The sequence below is a fragment of the Ochotona curzoniae genome, unplaced genomic scaffold (assembly GCF_017591425.1).
Source record: "Ochotona curzoniae isolate NIBS_2020 unplaced genomic scaffold, NIBS_Ocur_1.0 contig_2456, whole genome shotgun sequence".
Taxonomy (NCBI): Eukaryota; Metazoa; Chordata; class Mammalia; order Lagomorpha; family Ochotonidae; genus Ochotona; species Ochotona curzoniae.
The window spans coordinates 299,255-314,661 of record NW_024465463.1 but is presented as its reverse complement, the minus strand read 5'-3'; the positions used below and the strand labels follow the sequence as shown (position 1 = coordinate 314,661).

General features: G+C 68.5%; 2 protein-coding genes across 4 annotated transcripts; one reads left to right on the top strand and one right to left on the bottom strand.

Annotated features, from left to right (window-relative positions):
* Position 1: 1 nt before the first annotated feature.
* FLII (FLII actin remodeling protein) lies at positions 2–11,513 on the bottom strand. Of its 3 annotated transcripts, none has more exons than XM_040974504.1 (30): positions 11,383–11,513; positions 10,547–10,657; positions 10,329–10,400; positions 9,848–9,928; positions 9,536–9,621; positions 9,280–9,441; positions 8,664–8,767; positions 8,357–8,532; positions 8,105–8,262; positions 7,907–7,991; positions 7,649–7,799; positions 7,335–7,471; positions 7,008–7,220; positions 6,221–6,400; positions 5,340–5,422; positions 5,159–5,233; positions 4,730–4,813; positions 4,471–4,642; positions 4,079–4,183; positions 3,808–3,999; positions 3,452–3,640; positions 2,483–2,622; positions 2,177–2,411; positions 1,946–2,100; positions 1,806–1,866; positions 1,588–1,716; positions 1,413–1,519; positions 520–625; positions 380–445; positions 2–254 (listed from the first exon to the last, which is right to left on the bottom strand). In XM_040974504.1, exons 1-30 carry the CDS (start codon positions 11,443–11,445, stop codon positions 120–122), a joined length of 3,813 nt encoding a protein of 1,270 aa, XP_040830438.1. In that variant the 5' UTR covers positions 11,446–11,513; the 3' UTR covers positions 2–119. The 3 variants fall into 3 exon arrangements, with proteins under 3 accessions (XP_040830438.1, XP_040830439.1, XP_040830440.1); XM_040974505.1 differs by having other exon boundaries at positions 7,335–7,468; positions 11,383–11,465; XM_040974506.1 differs by lacking the exon at positions 9,280–9,441 and having other exon boundaries at positions 7,335–7,468; positions 11,383–11,465.
* A 1,350-nt stretch (positions 11,514–12,863) lies between these two features.
* Positions 12,864–15,383, top strand: MIEF2 (mitochondrial elongation factor 2). The gene is made up of 3 exons (XM_040974503.1): positions 12,864–13,554; positions 13,644–13,803; positions 13,891–15,383. Exons 1-3 carry the CDS (start codon positions 13,411–13,413, stop codon positions 14,925–14,927), a joined length of 1,341 nt encoding a protein of 446 aa, XP_040830437.1. The 5' UTR covers positions 12,864–13,410; the 3' UTR covers positions 14,928–15,383.
* Positions 15,384–15,407: the final 24 nt, after the last annotated feature.

The following is a 15,407-nucleotide window of genomic DNA, read 5'->3' as shown; positions in this document are numbered from 1 at the left end:
ATTTTTAATATTGAAAATAAAAGCATTTACTATCTCTTAGCACACCACATGTACTTTGTTCCAGGCAGGGGAGGGGGGCTCCGTGGGCCTGAGGCCCCGGGTGCGGGAGGTGGCGTGGGCTAGGCCGGGGCCTGGCGGAAGCTGCTCCAGGCGTGGAAGCAGCGAGTGAAGGCGTGCTGCTCGTTGCCCTTGCGGACCAGGCGCAGGCGCCGCGGCTGCTCGTTCTCCTTGGAGCGCAGGTGCTGGATGTACACCTGGGGGAGGAGGGCCGTGGGCCTGCTGTCCCCGGGCCGCCCGCGGCCACCCCTGGCCAGCCACAGTCACCCCTGGCCACCCTGGGCTGCCCGCGGCCACCCCTGGCCACCCCGGACCAGCTTACCTGGCAGGCCTTCAGGCTGAGCTTGATCTCCACCTGGCTGGTCTGGGTGCCCACCCACATGTAGACCTGGGGGGACAGCAGGGGATGGAGCACTGCCACGTCCCGCCCACGGGCGACGGCGGGCAGGGCCGGGGTCTCACCTCTCGGCCATTGTCCAGCAACATGATGTCATCGTCTGCCAGGTCATCTTGGCAGAAGTCTGAGCACTTCTCGGTCACGGCAAAGTAGCCCTTCTCGTTGGAGCACCTGCAGGTGGAGGTCAGGCTGAGGTCAGGAGCAGGAGCAGCAGGGCCGGACAGGGGTGGAGCAGGGCGGACAGGGGTGGAGCAGGGCCGGACAGGGGTGGTGCAGGGCCGGACAGGGATGGTGCAGGGGTGGTGCAGGGTGGACAGGGGTGGTGCAGGGCGGTCAGGGGTGGTGCAGGGCGGTCAGGGGTGGTGCAGGGCGGACAGGGGTGGAGCAGGGCGGATGGGGTGGTGCAGGGCGGACAGGGGTGGTGCAGGGCGGACAGGGGTGGAGCAGGGCGGACAGGGGTGGAGCAGGGCCGGACAGGGGTGGTGCAGGGCGGACAGGGGTGGTGCAGGGCGGACGGGGTGGTGCAGGGCGGTCAGGGGCGGACAGGGGTGGTGCAGGGCGGACAGGGGTGGTGCAGGGCGGTCAGGGGTGGTGCAGGGCGGACAGGGGTGCAGGGGCGGCAGGGGGCAGGGGTGGTGCAGGGCGGACGGGGTGGTGCAGGGCGGACAGGGGTGGCAGGCGGACGGGTGGGCAGGGCGGACAGGGGTGGTGCAGGGCGGACAGGGGTGGTGCAGGCGGACGGGGTGGTGCAGGGCGGTCAGGGGCGGACAGGGGTGGTGCAGGGCGGACAGGGGTGGTGCAGGGCGGTCAGGGGTGGTGCAGGGCGGTCAGGGGTGGTGCAGGGTGGACAGGGGTGGTGCAGGGCGGTCAGGGGTGGAGCAGGGCGGACGGGGTGGAGCAGGGCGGACGGGGTGGAGCAGGGCGGACGGGGTGGTGCAGGCCCTGCGCTGGCGCTCACCGGAACAGCCGCGTGTGCTTCATGTACTCGGCGTCGTCGTCGTAGGGCTTCTGGGCCCCGAGGCCCACCCAGAAGAAGTTCTCGGGCTCCTCCCCTTCGTTGATGACCTGTGGGGGCAGGGTCAGCCCCGCCCAGTGCCCCTGCCTGCCAGTCCCACCCACGCCCACGTCCTTACCTGCTTGCTGTAGGTGGCATCAAACATGGTATTGAGGATGTCTTCCGCCAGCTTGGCTTCCTCGGGGTCCGAAGCCCGGCCCACCCAGGCATACACGATGCCTTGGTTATCTTCACTCTCAAAGGGCACCTGTGGGGCACAGCGAGGCGTCCAGCACAGCCTCCCCACGCCCGCCCCGCCGCCTCGGCCCACGCCCACCCTGCCACCCACGCCCCCACCTTGAGGATGAAGCAGAACTCAGAGTTGAGGAGGCTGGAGTCGGTGTTGATCTGGATGCACCTGGGGGCCGTGAGAGGGGCCGTTGGCAAGCAGGCCGGGCAGCTCAGGGCCACCCGTGCCAGGCCAGCTGGCCACCCACCGGGTGCAGAGGGCGCTGCCGTTGGTGCGGATCTGGTAGAGGCTCGGCTGCAGGGCGCCCTGGGCGGCCTTCCTCTTGCCTCGGTGGATGACAAACTTCCTTTTGAAGTGGGACAGGAACTTGGGGTTCTCCTGCTGCTGCGTCATGCGCACCACCTACGGGGCGGGGGCGTCACTGCGGCTGTGCCCCGGCTGCCCGCTCAGGCCCGAGGCCCCAGCTGTGCCGCCTCACCTCCAGCTTGCCAGGAAAGAGGCTCTCGAACTTCTTCTGCAGGCTGAAGGTGAAGGTGAGCCAGCCCATGTTGGAGGCCTCGCGGCCCTGCCAGAAGTACACGGTGCACTGGAAGTCCTCCTCCGGCTGCTTCTCCTCGGCCTCGGCCTCCTCGCCGTCCTTGTCCTCGCCGCCCCTGGCCTTCTCCTCCTCCTGGTCGTCCCTCTTGTCCTCGTACTCCACGGGGACCCAGTACCTGCGCAGGGCCGAGGGGGCTGTGAGCAGGTGCGGAGTCCCCCAGGGAGGGGGGACGGGCCGGGGCGGCACCTGCACAGGAACACGTAGCAGTCCTGCGTGTAGAAGTGGCCGAACTCCTCCTCGGGCAGCCGCGCGAACTTCTTGCCCTCCAGCACGAAGCCCTCCATGCCGTCCAGGTCCTCGTTCCACTCCTCCATCAGCTGCTCGGCCTGCAGGCAGCACAGGCCGGCCCAGCACTGAGGGTGTGGCCAGGGATGGCCACGCCCCCAACACAGGGCAGAGCTAGGACAGCCCCGCCCCTGCATTGAGGGAGGAGCTGACAGCCCCGCCCCTGCACTGAGGGAGGAGCTGTGACAGCCCCGCCCCTGCACTGAGGGAGGAGCTCAGTGAAGGCCACGCCCCTGCATTGAGGGAGCTCAGTGACAGCCCCGCCCCTGCATTGAGGGAGGAGCTCAGTGACAGCCCCGCCCCTGCACTGAGGGAGGAGCTCAGTGACAGCCCCGCCCCTGCACTGAGGGAGGAGCTGTGACAGCCCCGCCCCTGCACTGAGGGAGGAGCTCAGTGAAAGCCAGGCCCCTGCATTGAGGGAGGAGCTGTGACAGCCCCGCCCCTGCACTGAGGGAGGAGCTCAGTGAAGGCCACGCCCCTGCATTGAGGGAGCTCAGTGACAGCCCCGCCCCTGCATTGAGGGAGGAGCTCAGTGACAGCCCCGCCCCTGCACTGAGGGAGGAGCTCAGTGACAGCCCCTCCCCTACACTGAGGGAGGAGCTCAGTGAAGGCCCCGCCCCCATGGTACCAAGGGCAGAGCCCAAGGACGGCCACGCCCCAAGCACACAGAAGGCGGAGCCAAGGACAATCACGCCCCTAGAGCAACGAAGGCGGAACAAACAGCCACGCCTCCCAGAGGGCGGAGCCCAGAGATGACCCCGCCCCCACGGCACCAAGGGCGGAGCCAGGAACAACCACGCCTCCAGAGCACCGAGGGCGGAGCCCGGGGACGCCCCGCCCCTGCATCCCAGCACCCTGCTCTGCCCGCACCTCTGCCAGCGCCATGGGCGGCTGCCGCGGCAGGAAGAGCGCCGTAAGGTCAGCTTTCATCTGGTCTTTTTTCTCAGCGTCCCGCTTCACCTTCCCGGAGAGGCCCGGGCCCTGCAGCACCGACTCGGCATTGCGTGTGTAGTCCACCGTCAACACGTCGTCCCAGTTTTTGAACTTGGCCTTGAAAACCTGCGGGTAGGGGAGGAGCAACAAATGGCCGCCAGCAGCAGGCAGGCCTGGGGTTCCAAGAGGACAGGTGTGGGGCGCAGAGGGGAGTGGGGAGCACAGAGGGCTATGGGGGGAGCACAGAGGGGTGTGGGGCGCAGAGGGGAGTGGGCTCCGGGCAGGCAGCGCACCTGGGCCTCGGTGCCCTCGAGGCTGCGGGTGACCGTGGCGTGGCGCGGCCGGTGCAGCATGCCACACAGCTCCTGGCCCAGCTTGAGCGCAGCTGCCCGCACCAGGCGCGGGGACTTGCGGCCGAGCCAGATGAAGACGTCAGACCCACAGTCCAGGATGTACACGCAGCGCGTGTCCAGGAGGCTCTGCAGCTGTGGGCAGGGTGTGGAGGACGGGTCAAGGCTGGCACCGTGCAGCTCCCACCCCGCCCCTTCCTTCCGGGCACCTCACCAGCCGCATGCTGGGCATCACTTCCACCTTGGGCCGCTGCTTGTGCTCCACTGACAGCTTGTAATTGATCTGCGGCAGCTCCAGGTAGCCCAGGCCCAGGCCCACCTGGCGGGAGGGGAGACACAGCAGAGCGAGATGTCCTGTGTTCTCTCTCAGCCCAAGCCGGGCCAGCTGGATGCCAGGAGCCCAGAACTCCATCCTGGCTTCCCACAACAGCTCGGGGCGGCTTCCGATCGTGCCCTGCCCCCTGCCCCCTCTCTAAGGTGTCCTTTGCAGCACACACGCCCTGGCCCTGCCTCCTGGCCCATCAGTCTCCCGGCCGCATACTCTGGCAGTGGAACAGGGTGCTCTCTCCCCTGCACCCCCGGAGCCAGGGATCCCGGGCGCCTCACCTTGTACAGCTTGGGCTGCGGCGGCCAGAAGTCGTCCGGCACGTGCTGTTTGATCTCCGAGGGCTCCCCGCCCAGCACTTCCCAGAACTCAGGGGGCTCCTGGCCCTGAACTAGCAGACTGATTTCCGCCTTGCCTTTCCGCTCGTTTTTGTTCATTTTCTCTGCAAACAGCCTGAGAGGAGAGGAGAGACCAGACCTTTAAAGTCCACCCTGTGACGCCCCCCCGCCCCGCCTGGAGCACCCCATGGCACCCTCATACCTGGCCTTGGTACTACTGCTCAATGTGGCCTGGCTCCCCCGCCACACGTAGATATCCAGGCCTCGGTCCAGCAGGAACACAAACCTGAAGCGGGCAGCAGGTGGAGGATTGCTCAGGGCTGTGCCGGGCTCACCCCCTGCCCGTGGGAGCTGGTGGAAGATGGGGGGATCCACTCCCTGCCCGTGGGAGTGGGCAGCAGATGGGGGATTGCTCAGGGCTGTGCTGGGCTCACTCCCTGCCCGTGGGAGCTGGTGGAAGATGGGGGGGTCCACCCCCTGCCCGTGGGAGTGGGCAGCAGATGGGGGATTGCTCAGGGCTGTGCCGGGCTCACTCCCTGCCCGTGGGAGCTGGTGGAAGATGGGGGGCTCACCCCCTGCCCGTGGGAGCGGGCGGTGGCCAGGAGGCCCCTGTCCAGGGGTGTGGGCTCACCTCGGGTCCAGCGAGGTCCCTCTCAGAGGCACGGGCTCCAGCTTGACATTTTTCTTCCCATAGACACGGTACATCCTGGGGGCCGGACAGCGAGGGTGGCTCACTGGTGGGCACCCCATGCCCGTGCCCTCTGACCCTTGCCAGCTGACTTGTCTGATGTTGCCCCCCCCCAGCCCCTCACCTGGTGACGTAGTGCGTGTCCTCCACAGTGTAGAAGCCGCTAGCTGTGCCGCCCTCGATATAGGAGATGTCGTTGTCAAACACCTGTGTGAGGGAGCCGTTCTTGAATCGCTGGGGTGTGCCTCCCCCCATCCCCCAGAAAGACCACCTGTCGGGGAAGGTGCAGAGCTATGCCCAGAAAATGCAGGTGCCGCGCGTCCCGGTGACATGATTAAACATCTGGCGTGTGTGGGGCAAGCGAGCTAAGCTCTGCCCGTGACAGGGGCAGCCTCCTGGCCGCAGGTTTGAGTCCAGGCTGCTCTACTTGCATTCCAGTCCCTGCTGTGACTTGGGAAGGCAGTGAAAGATGAGAGAGAAGCTTCTGGCTCTTGGGGAGCCATTTGGGGAGGGAACCAGCGGATGGGAGGTCTCTAACTCTGCCTTGTGAATGAATCGGTCTCTTTTAAAGTCCTGGATGGCAGGCCCGGGGAGGGCTGGGATGCCCCAGCACGCGCGTGCAGCAGGACCACGCAGGGCTGGAAACCTGGGGCATGGGGAAAACCGCTGGGGCTGTGTGCGGCCAGCAGGCAGGGTCCTGGGGCTGTGTGCGGCCAGCGGGCAGGGTCCTGGGGCTGTGTGCGGCCAGCGGGCAGGGTCCTGCGGCTGTGTGCGGCCAGCGGGCAGGGTCCTGGGGCCGTGTGCGGCCAGCGGGCAGGGTCCTGGGGCTGTGTGCGGCCAGCGGGCAGGGTCCTGGGGCTGTGTGCGGCCAGCGGGCAGGGTCCTGCGGCTGTGGTCCTGGCCTTGCCCACACCGCTGGTCCGGGCTCTCGGTCACTCCCCCAGGGTCTGGCTCCCTTGTGTGGAACTGGCACCCCGGCCACCTGGCCCCGCGTCGCCCCCGCACCTGCAGGAATTCCTCGCTCTCGTCCCCCATCTCCTCCCGCACAGTGCGGCACTCGGCGCCCAGGTAGTTGCGCAGGTTGACGGCGTGGATGGCTGAGCAAGCCTTCTTGTCCAGCGTGGCCTCCCCGCCGATCCAGTAGTAGATCTCCCAATTCAGGGAGCCGCTGTCGTCCAGGAATGTCTGCAGGTGGAGGGGACGGTGGGGTCAGCCTTGGGGGTGCGACCAGGTGGAGGGGACGGTGGGGTCAGCCTTGGGGTGCGACCAGGTGGAGGGGACGGTGGGGTCAGCCTTGGGGGTGCGACCAGGTGGAGGGACAGTGGGGTCAGCCTTGGGGGTGCGACCAGGTGGAAGGGACGGTGGGGTCAGCCTTGGGGGTGCGACCAGGTGGAGGGACAGTGGGGTCAGCCTTGGGGGTGCGACCAGGTGGAGGGGACGGTGGGGTCAGCCTTGGGGGTGCGACCAGGTGGAGGGGACGGTGGGGTCAGCCTTGGGGGTGCGACCAGGTGGAGGGGATGGTGGGGTCAGCCTTGGGGGTGCAACCAGGTGGAGGGGACGGTGGGGTCAGCCTTGGGGGTGGGACCAGGTGGAGGGGACGGTGGGGTCAGCTTTGGGGGTGCGACCAGGTGGAGGGGACGGTGGGGTCAGCTTTGGGGGTGCGACCAGGTGGAGGGGACGGTGGGGTCAGCCTTGGGGGTGCGAGCAGGTGGAGGGACGGTGGGGTCAGCCTTGGGGGTGCGATGCAGGGGTGCGGCGGGCCCCCCCTCTCTCCCCTCCTCGCCCCCCTTGCCTTGAGCACGATGTAGCAGTCGGCCTCATAGAACTTGCCGTGGAAGGCCTCCTCCACCAGTGTGGGCACAAAGTTCTCGATCTGCCAGATGGTGAGGCCCGGCAGCTGGCCCACATCCTCCGTGAAGAACTCGGAGTAGTCGAGGCGCGGCTTCTCCAGGCCCTGGTCCCAGCGGCGCGCCTTGGCCGCCGATGCCCGCGCCTCCACGCTCTCCTGCGGGCAAGGGGAGGAGGTGTGTGGGTGGGGGGCTTCAGGGCTCACTTCCACCAGGCCACTGCCCAGGCCCTGGCACACACGGGCCGCTCTTTTCACTGCCACCTGACCCACCTCCTGCTTCTTGTTCTTCTCCTGGGCCACATCCGACATGCCCTTCAGCACCTGCTTGGCCTGGTCGTCCTGGGCCGAGTCCTTGCGTCTCCGCAGCCGCATCTTGCGGGCCAGCGGGTCCTTGGGCCCACTCCCTGCTGTTGGGCAGCGGGGAGCCCTTGAGCCCCCAGCCACCTTCGTCACCCCTCTGCCCTCCCTTCCACCCAGGGTCCCCGGAGCTTCATCCACCCTGTTTCTGGATGGGTAAGTTGAGTCTGGATGGGTAAGTTGAGTCCAGGGCAGGAAGGGGCCTGCCCCCAGTGTCTCCCACTTACCCGCTGCGGCTGCAGCGGCCACCGTGGCCGGGGAGGCTCCTGCCAGCCGCAGCTGGTTCTGCAGCGAGAAGTCGATGTTGTACCACTCGGCAGCGCGGTCGGCAGGCTTGGGTGGCATGACCAGGCTGGGGTTCTCGCGCACATCCAGGACCTGCGTGTGTATGTGTGGGGGCAAGGGCACGTGATGGGGCCCACCTCCCCAAAGACCCAGACCCTGCTCTGCTTCCGCCCACCCCCCGGGGCTGGCTGGGAGCTCACCTCGATCTCCGTCAGGAAGTGGATGGCCTCCGGGAGCGTTACCAGGCGGTTCTTGTTGAGCACAAGCTTCCGTAGCTTGGGGCACCTGCAGGTGCAGAGCCGGGAGGTGGATGGGGTGGCTGTGGGCACCCCCTTGCCCTGCCCCTGCTACGGATGCTCTGGGGGACCCCGCAATCACCCCCCGCCACAGGCCAGCACCTGCAGAGACTTTCCGGAATCAGTTCCAGGTTGTTGTTGGTGGCCATGAACTCCTCCAGGCTGCTCAGCTTGCCGATGCCGGAGGGCAGCCCGTCGAAGTCCAGCTTGTTGGAGTTCAAGTACAGCTTCTTGAGCTTGGTCAGCTTGCAGATGGCAGACTGCATGGGGCAGTGCGGGGGCGGGTGGTCAGGGCCAGGCCAGGTCTCAGGGGCGAGGGAGCCCCCCGCCTTCCCACAGCGGCCCCGCACGCACAGGCAGGGAAGTGAGCTGGTTGCGGGACAGGTTCAGGGTCTCCAGGTGCACCCACTGGTCGATGCACAGGGACAGCTCCGGGATCTGGTTACTGCTGAGGTTGAGGCGCCGCAGGCTGGGGAGGGTGTACAGGCACTCGGGCACCCTGGTCAGCTCGTTGCACGACAGGTCCACATCTGGCACAGCGGGCAACGGGGTGTGACCACAGTGACCCGTTTCCGACATCCGGCCATTCTGGGCCTGAACAGCAGGAGCTGAGATGCCCTGCACCTGCCCGCCCCCCGCCCACCCATCGGGCCTCCCCGACCTGCAAGGTTGCTCAGACTCTCCAGGCTGGTGGGCAGGTTGCTCTGGGTGCGCTGAGTGTCTCGTAGGTGTAGGGTCTGCAGCGCTGTCATGGCCGGGAGCTGCCTGTGGGGGAGGAAGGGACGGGTCAAGGCTGAGGGGGCACCCCGAGTGACCAAGGGGCAGTGCTGTCATGGCCGGGAGCTGCCTGTGGGGGAGGAGGGGACGGGTCAGGGCTGAGGGGGCACCCCGAGTGACCAAGGGGCAGCGCTGTAATGGCGGGAGCTGCCTCGGGGGAGGGTGGTTCAGGGCTGAGGGGGCACCCCGAGTGACCAAGGGGCAGCACTGTCATGGCCGGGAGCTGCCTGTGGGGAGGAGGGGACGGGTCAGGGCTGAGGGGGCACCCCGAGTGACCAAGGGGCAGCGCTGTCATGGCCGGGAGCCACCTTGGGGGAGGGTGGGTCAGGGCTGAGGGGGCACCCCGAGTGACCAAGGGGCAGTGCTGTCATGGCTGGGAGCTGCTTGTGGGGAGGAAGGGGCAGGTCAGGGCTGAGGGGGCACCCCGTGTGCCCTGGGGCAATGCCGTCTTGGCCGGGAGCTGCCTAGGCGGGGGTCAGGGTCTGAGGCCAGGTGCCCACCGGAGCTGGGCATGCATCAGTGGGTTCCCGTTGAGCACGAGTGTCTGCAGGTGCACCAGGCGGCGCATCTGCGGGGGCAGGCTCTCCAGGCGGTTGTGGCTGAGGTCCAGGTACAGCAGGTCCGTGAGGTTGATGAACAGCTGGTTGGGGATGGTGTCGATGCTGTGGGCGGGTGGGCAGGCAGGGCAGTCTGTCAGCGCCTGCACACCCCCACATGCCCGTTCCCCCCCTAACCCCCCCCATGGCAAGCGGGCACCTGTTGTGGCTGAGATTCAGCACCAGCATGTTTTTGGCGTTCTCCAGCTCCCGCGGGCACTCGGTCAGCTGGTTGTAACTCAGGTCCTGGCAAACGGGGACCAGCAGGTCAGGGGCCGTGCCCACCTCCTGCCCATGCCCACAGCTTAGGGTAGGGACGGTGTCAGGGCCACAGAGCCGTGTGGGGGCCTGGGCCGGGGAAGGTCGCTTCCCCACGTGACCTCAGGCCCCAGCTTTGCCCTCTGTAAGTGGGGGCAGACCGTGACGGTGAGTGGGAGCCGACCAGGGCTGGGCAGCCGGGGGGATGACTGACCAGGACGGAGAGGTCCTCCAGCTGGAAAATGTCATCGGGGACTCCAGAATTCTTCAGATTGTTGGCGCGAGCCACAATGGCCTGGTGTGGGGGGGATGTGGGGGGCAGTGAGCCAGCAGTCTATATCTCCTGCCAAGGTCACAGGGCTGCAAGTGGCAGAGCCTGGGGGTGGAAGCCGGGGCATCTGGAGGCCGCCTCCCTGACGGAGGCTCACAGGTTCTGCCCAGTGGGCTGGGGGTGTGGCTGATGTCACAGCCTTGCACTGGACAAAGCGCCCCCCAACCCCGCGGCTACCACTGCCCAGTCCATGGCACCAGCTGGGGTCAGGGCACAAGGCTCTCTGGCACCATTAGGGTCTGTGAGACTGACATGGATGGAGGCAGGCAGAGAAGCTGCCCCAGCCGCGACCCCCGAGGGGACCCATGGCCGCCCTTCCCCCCGGGGGGTGCCATGGTGTCCCTGTGAGCCGGCCGGCACTCACCCGCAGCGAGGGCAGGCTGGACAACTCCCCGTGGAGTGTGGTCAGGTTGTTGTGACTCACAGATAAGTGCTCCTGGACGGGGCACGGAGGAGCAGAGGCTCAGTGGGGGTGGGCGTGGTCCCGGTTCCCCGGCTGCTTGCATACCTCCCAGGACGGGGAGCTCCTTCCCTCCTCTGGGTGAGCCTGGTTCTCCCTGGGCCCCTCCGGCCCTTCCTCACCAGCTTCTGCAAAGCAGCCAGCTCCTCGGGCAGGTAGCAGAGGCCGGTGCGGTTCAGCTTGAGCCATCGCAGGCTGGTCATGGCCTTGACGTTCTCAGGGAAGTACCCGCCCTGGGCGGTGGGAGAGGGTGTGGTGAGGCTGCTGTGAGACACGCAGGCTCCCCTCGACTGCCCTGGGTGGCTCCCAGTCCCTGGGCGGGTGGCAAGCACAGCCTGGCGCCCCAGGAGGGTTTACATCAAACGGGCTTGCTTCGCGGAGGGGGGATCTCCTGGCACCCCCCGGGGTACCCCTGCCCCATCCTGCCAGCGGCACCCAGACAGGCTCCTCTCCCACCTTCCTCGGCACCCCAGAGCCCTGGTGGCGGCCTAGTCCCCAGTGCCCTTGGCCACATTCCCAGCTGCTGACTCAGATGCTCCAGGCACTCCAGGCCGGACACAGCTAAACACGGAGACCCCACGTGCGGACGGGTCAGACCCTCCGCTCCCCACTGCGCCCTCTGCTGCGGCGCACAGCCCAGCGGACCCAGGAGGGGCCCCTCGCCCTGCTGAGGACCCGGCCATCGCCCGGCCAGGCCTGGGTGAGCGCCCTTCCGGCCGTCTACACCACGGCCCGTCTCCGGGAGTGCGTGAGGGTGTGGGGGAAGCGACGGCCCCAGAGGCCGGGCTGGGGCGTGGAGTCCCGGCGCGCCACGCCCGGCCTGCAGGCCCTGCGCCCCCGCGCGGACGCTGGGCGGAGGCCCCGGTTCCGGGCCGGCCGGGGAGGCCCCGGAAAAGGCGATGCCGGCGCGGCTGCCGCCGGACGGGGGTCCCCCCCGCGCACCCCAGGGCCCGCGCACCTTGAAGTCATTGCCGCTGAGGTCCACGCCGCGCACGAACGGCAGCACCCCGGTGGCCTCCATGGCTGCGCCGCCGTCGCTCGCCCGGGGGAGGCCCGTGCGCCGGGGCGGGCTGGGCCAGCGCCGGCTCCGCCCCCTGCGCCCGCCCCTGCGCGCCCTGCCCGCGCCGGGCACCCCGACTTGTGCGGGACCCGGGAGGGCGCAGCGGCGGGGCAGGGGGCGTCCGGGCCCCACTGACCGGGACAGGCAGCCGAGGCCCGGTGGAGGCCCGCACCCCCGAGGGGACGCGAGGCCCGGGTGGGGCAGCCAGGCCCGGGTGGAGACGCGCATCCACAGGGGGACCCGCACCCCCGGGGGGCCAGCAGGTGCAAGGAGGCCGCCCCGCCACTTCGGGGTCCCCCCATGCTACCTGCCTGCGCGCCCACTACAAGGAACATGCGCTCAGGCAGCTTCCCGCACCCCACAGGCCTCCCATGACAGACGCACACGCGTCATCTCCCGGTCCCGCAGCGGGGGAGCCGCGGGTCGCCCTGGGACCCCCAGGCTCCGGGGACGCGGGGGATCCCCAGGCTCCGGGGACCCCCAGGTTCCGGGGACCCCCGGGCTCCGGGGACACGGATGAGCCCCGGGACCGCCAGGCTCCGGGACGCAGGTTGCCCCGGGACCGCCAGGCTCCGGGGACCCCCAGGCTCCGGGGACCCCCCAGGTTCCGGGGACCCCCAGGCTCCGGGGACGCGGATGAGCCCCGGGACCCCCAGCTTGTCGAGGGGATGGTGTGTGGGGGAGGGGCGTCACGAGCGCTACGCCTTTAAATCCGGAACGCAGGGCGAGTCCCGCCCCCGAGGCAGCGACGGGGCGTGGTCGCTCCGTCATTGGCTGAGCCTCCGAAGCCGAGCGCTCCCATTGGCGCTGGGGTCTGCCCGTCTGCGCTCGGGGGCGGGGCCTCGGCTCTCGGGCCCTCGGCGCTCCGTCGCCCGGAGGGGTCCCGGTTCTACGAGCCAGGTAGGGCCGGGGCCCGGCGGGCCCCCCGAGGTGTGGCGCACTTCCGGGGCGCTGGCCGCGCAGCGGGGAGGGGCGGGGCCTGCGAGGATCGCGCGTGGCCCGAGTTCGAGGCCCGGCTCTGCCCTTTCGCGTCCCCGGGCCTGGCCCGCGCCTGGGGGCCTGCAGGGTTGGGGTGAACCCTGTGCGCACCTTGAGCCCAGACAGCTCAGGTGTGTGTGCGCGCGCTGGGGGGCGGGGCGTGTTTACAATGCTTCACCAACGTGGCGAAGTGGGGTGCTGGCAGTGCCCGTCGGGGAGCAGGAGCTGGGGTGCCCCCGCCCCAGCCCAGGGCTGGCCCATGACCTCGCAGGCGCCGAGCCCCGGCTATTTTTGGTCTGGGGCAGAGGGACAGGTGTCCGGCTGGAGTCCCGAGCTGCCCAGGCAGCTGGCGTGTGTGTGCTTGGCAGCACCTGGGGAAGAACTGGGCGCCCTTGGCCTCGGCTCGGGGTCCCACCCCGGTACCGCGACCTCCCCCCGGGCCAGCCCTCCCCGGCCTGCCTGCACGGCCCCTCGTAGTTGTCACTTGAGGGCGGCCCCCTGTACCCCAACCTCGTGCCAAGCCTGCATTTCCTGCTGCCCCATCTTGCTGGACCTGTCCTGAAGCTTGGCCTTGGATTTGGGGGTTACCCTGTTAATATTTGGGGGTGACTCCTTGGGACCACAAGTTGTCGTGGCTCGCCATGTGGCAGTGGCACCTGAGTCGGGTGGCTTTGCTGTCCCCCCATGCCGACAGACCACCTGCTGGGGCTTGGGTGACATGTCTGCGAGGCAGAGGGGGGGATGGGACACTTGAGGTCGGTCCCCTTGGGGCTGCGTTATGCACAGATTTTGGGAGGACCTTAGCTGCTCCCATCTCCTTGCCCTATCTCACAGATTCTCCAGAAGCCCCTCCCTGTGGCTTTGACTCCCAGTTGCCCCACTGCACAGCCCCCACGCACCCCCTCCCCGGCTGCCCCCCATTCCTGGTTCTCTTCCAGGCCAGCCACCATGGCGTTCTCGCAGACGCGGGGCAAGCGGCGTGGTGACGAGGGCCTGGAAGGTGCCGTGGACTTCCTCCTGGCCAATGCCCGCCTGGTGCTGGGGGTGGGTGCTGCTGCCGTGCTGGGCATCGCCACGCTGGCTGTGAAGCGGGTAAGGTTGGGTAAAGCCGGGTGGGTTGGGGGATGGTGGCCTGGGGGCGCCCTGGCCCGGTGCTGGGCTCACTGACACTCTGTCTGCAGCTCATTGACAGGGCCGCCGGACCCCGAGATGAGGATGATGCTAAGGGGGACAGCTGGAAGGAGCTGAATCTGCTCAAGGCCGTGCCTTCCCAGCCCCAGCCACCGCCCGCTGCCCGCAGCCTGCCCGAGACTCGCCCCACCTCCTGCCCGTCTGCCCCAGGTGAGTGGGCGCCCCCCTGGGGACATCCCGGTGCGGGAAGTGGAGGGTGCGAGGGCGAGCTCCTGTGATTTCTGCCACCCTCTGCAGAGGGACCGTCGGATCCTGGTCCTCGCACGCCCAGCCCCCCGGCCCGGCTGTGCCTGACCCTGCAGGAGCGACTGCTGGCCTTCGAGCGGACCCATGTGGCCATCCCGGAGGCCCAGGTGGCCCTGGCCAAGCAGCTGGCTGGTGACATCGCCCTGGAACTGCAGGCCTACCTGAGGAACAAATTTCCAGAACTGCCCTTCGGGGCCCTGGTGCCTGGCGGGCCACTGTATGACGGGCTGCAGGCGGGGGCGGCTGAGCGCGTGCGTCTCTCATTACCTCTGGCGCTGGAGCCGGGTCTCTGGAACCTGGTGCCTGGTGCCGACACGGTGGCCCGGGACCCCCGCTGCTGGGCCGTGCGCAGGACTGGGCTGGAGTTCAGCCCCCGGGGCAGCAGCCCCTGGGACCGCTTCCTCGTGGGGGGCTACCTGTCCTCCCGGCCGCTGCTGCAGCTGCTGCACAAGGCGCTGACGGCCTCCGTCAACTGGCCGGCCATTGGCAGTGTCCTGGGCTGTGCCATCCGGCCCTGCGTGGCCTCGGAGGAGCTGCTGCTAGAGCTGCAGCATGAGTACCTGGAGCTCACCGTGGCCGTGCTCCCGTCCGTCACTGACGCCGACTGCCTCCTCCTGGCCTGGCCCCTTGAAGGCCTGGCAAGCAACCTCTGGCTGCAGGACTTGTATCCACTGGAAGCGGCCAAGCTGCGGGCCCTGGACGGCCGTGATGCCGGTTCTCGGCGGCGGCTGCTGCTGCTGCTCTGTGCTGTGTGCCGTGGCCACCCAGTGCTGTCTCGCCTGGGCCTGGGCCCCCTGACACAGGTGGTGCTGCGGGTCGGAGAGGAGGCCGTGGACTGGGCCGAGGAGGCCCTGGGGGAGCGCTTCTTGCAGGCCCTGGAGCTGCTGCTGTGTGGGCTGGAGCAGGCCAGCCTGCCCTGTCACTTCAGCCCTGCCGTGGACATGCTGGGTGGCTTGCGGGAACAGGACATCGACGACCTGGGCTATGCACTGTACAGGGGCCTGCAGGCACCTGAGACGCTGCTCTAGCCTCTTGGACGGGTCGGGGGTGTGCGGTGGGCTTGGTTTTTGCTTGCTTTTTAGCCGTAAGAGGGAGGCCCGGGCTGTGGCTCACGGTGTGTTTACCAAGCACGGCTCGGCAGGGCACCTGCCATGATCACCAGCAGCGAGTGTAGGGACAGTGGGGCCGGGCGGAGGCCAGTGGACTCTTCCTGTGCCTGAGCAGAGGACTCCATGTCCCCGGCCACCTGGCTCCTGTGAGCCGACTCCATCCGTGCTGTACCTCAGCCAGGCAGGGAGCTTGGTGGGGTCCCCTCGTCTACCACCCAGGGCCATGCCAGGCTGGCTCATCCACACTGGGCCCAGCCGAGCTCTGGGTTGGGACTCTGAAGCTGGCCGGGGTGGCACGGGCTCATTCCGCGTCTGGCAGCCTTCCTGCTGAGCAAAGCTTTGCCTTGAAGAATGTGAATGAAAGAAAAAAAATAATCACATGGGACTTGCTCTGCGTGT

What these genes read in the sequence shown, in the direction of transcription:
- FLII (XM_040974504.1), bottom strand. Translation starts at nt 11,445, where the DNA reads ATGGAGGCCACCGGGGTGCTGCCGTTCGTGCGCGGCGTGGACCTCAGC. An exon ending in CTGATGCATGCCCAGCTCCG is followed by an intron (nt 8,768 to 9,279) that starts GTGGGCACCTGG and finishes CCTCCCCCACAG; the next exon opens with GCAGCTCCCGGCCATGACAG. An exon ending in TCGAGGGCACCGAGGCCCAG is followed by an intron (nt 3,641 to 3,807) that starts GTGCGCTGCCTG and finishes CCCTACCCGCAG; the next exon opens with GTTTTCAAGGCCAAGTTCAA.
- MIEF2 (XM_040974503.1), top strand. Translation starts at nt 13,411, where the DNA reads ATGGCGTTCTCGCAGACGCGGGGCAAGCGGCGTGGTGACGAGGGCCTG. An exon ending in CCACGCTGGCTGTGAAGCGG is followed by an intron (nt 13,555 to 13,643) that starts GTAAGGTTGGGT and finishes CTCTGTCTGCAG; the next exon opens with CTCATTGACAGGGCCGCCGG. An exon ending in CTCCTGCCCGTCTGCCCCAG is followed by an intron (nt 13,804 to 13,890) that starts GTGAGTGGGCGC and finishes CACCCTCTGCAG; the next exon opens with AGGGACCGTCGGATCCTGGT.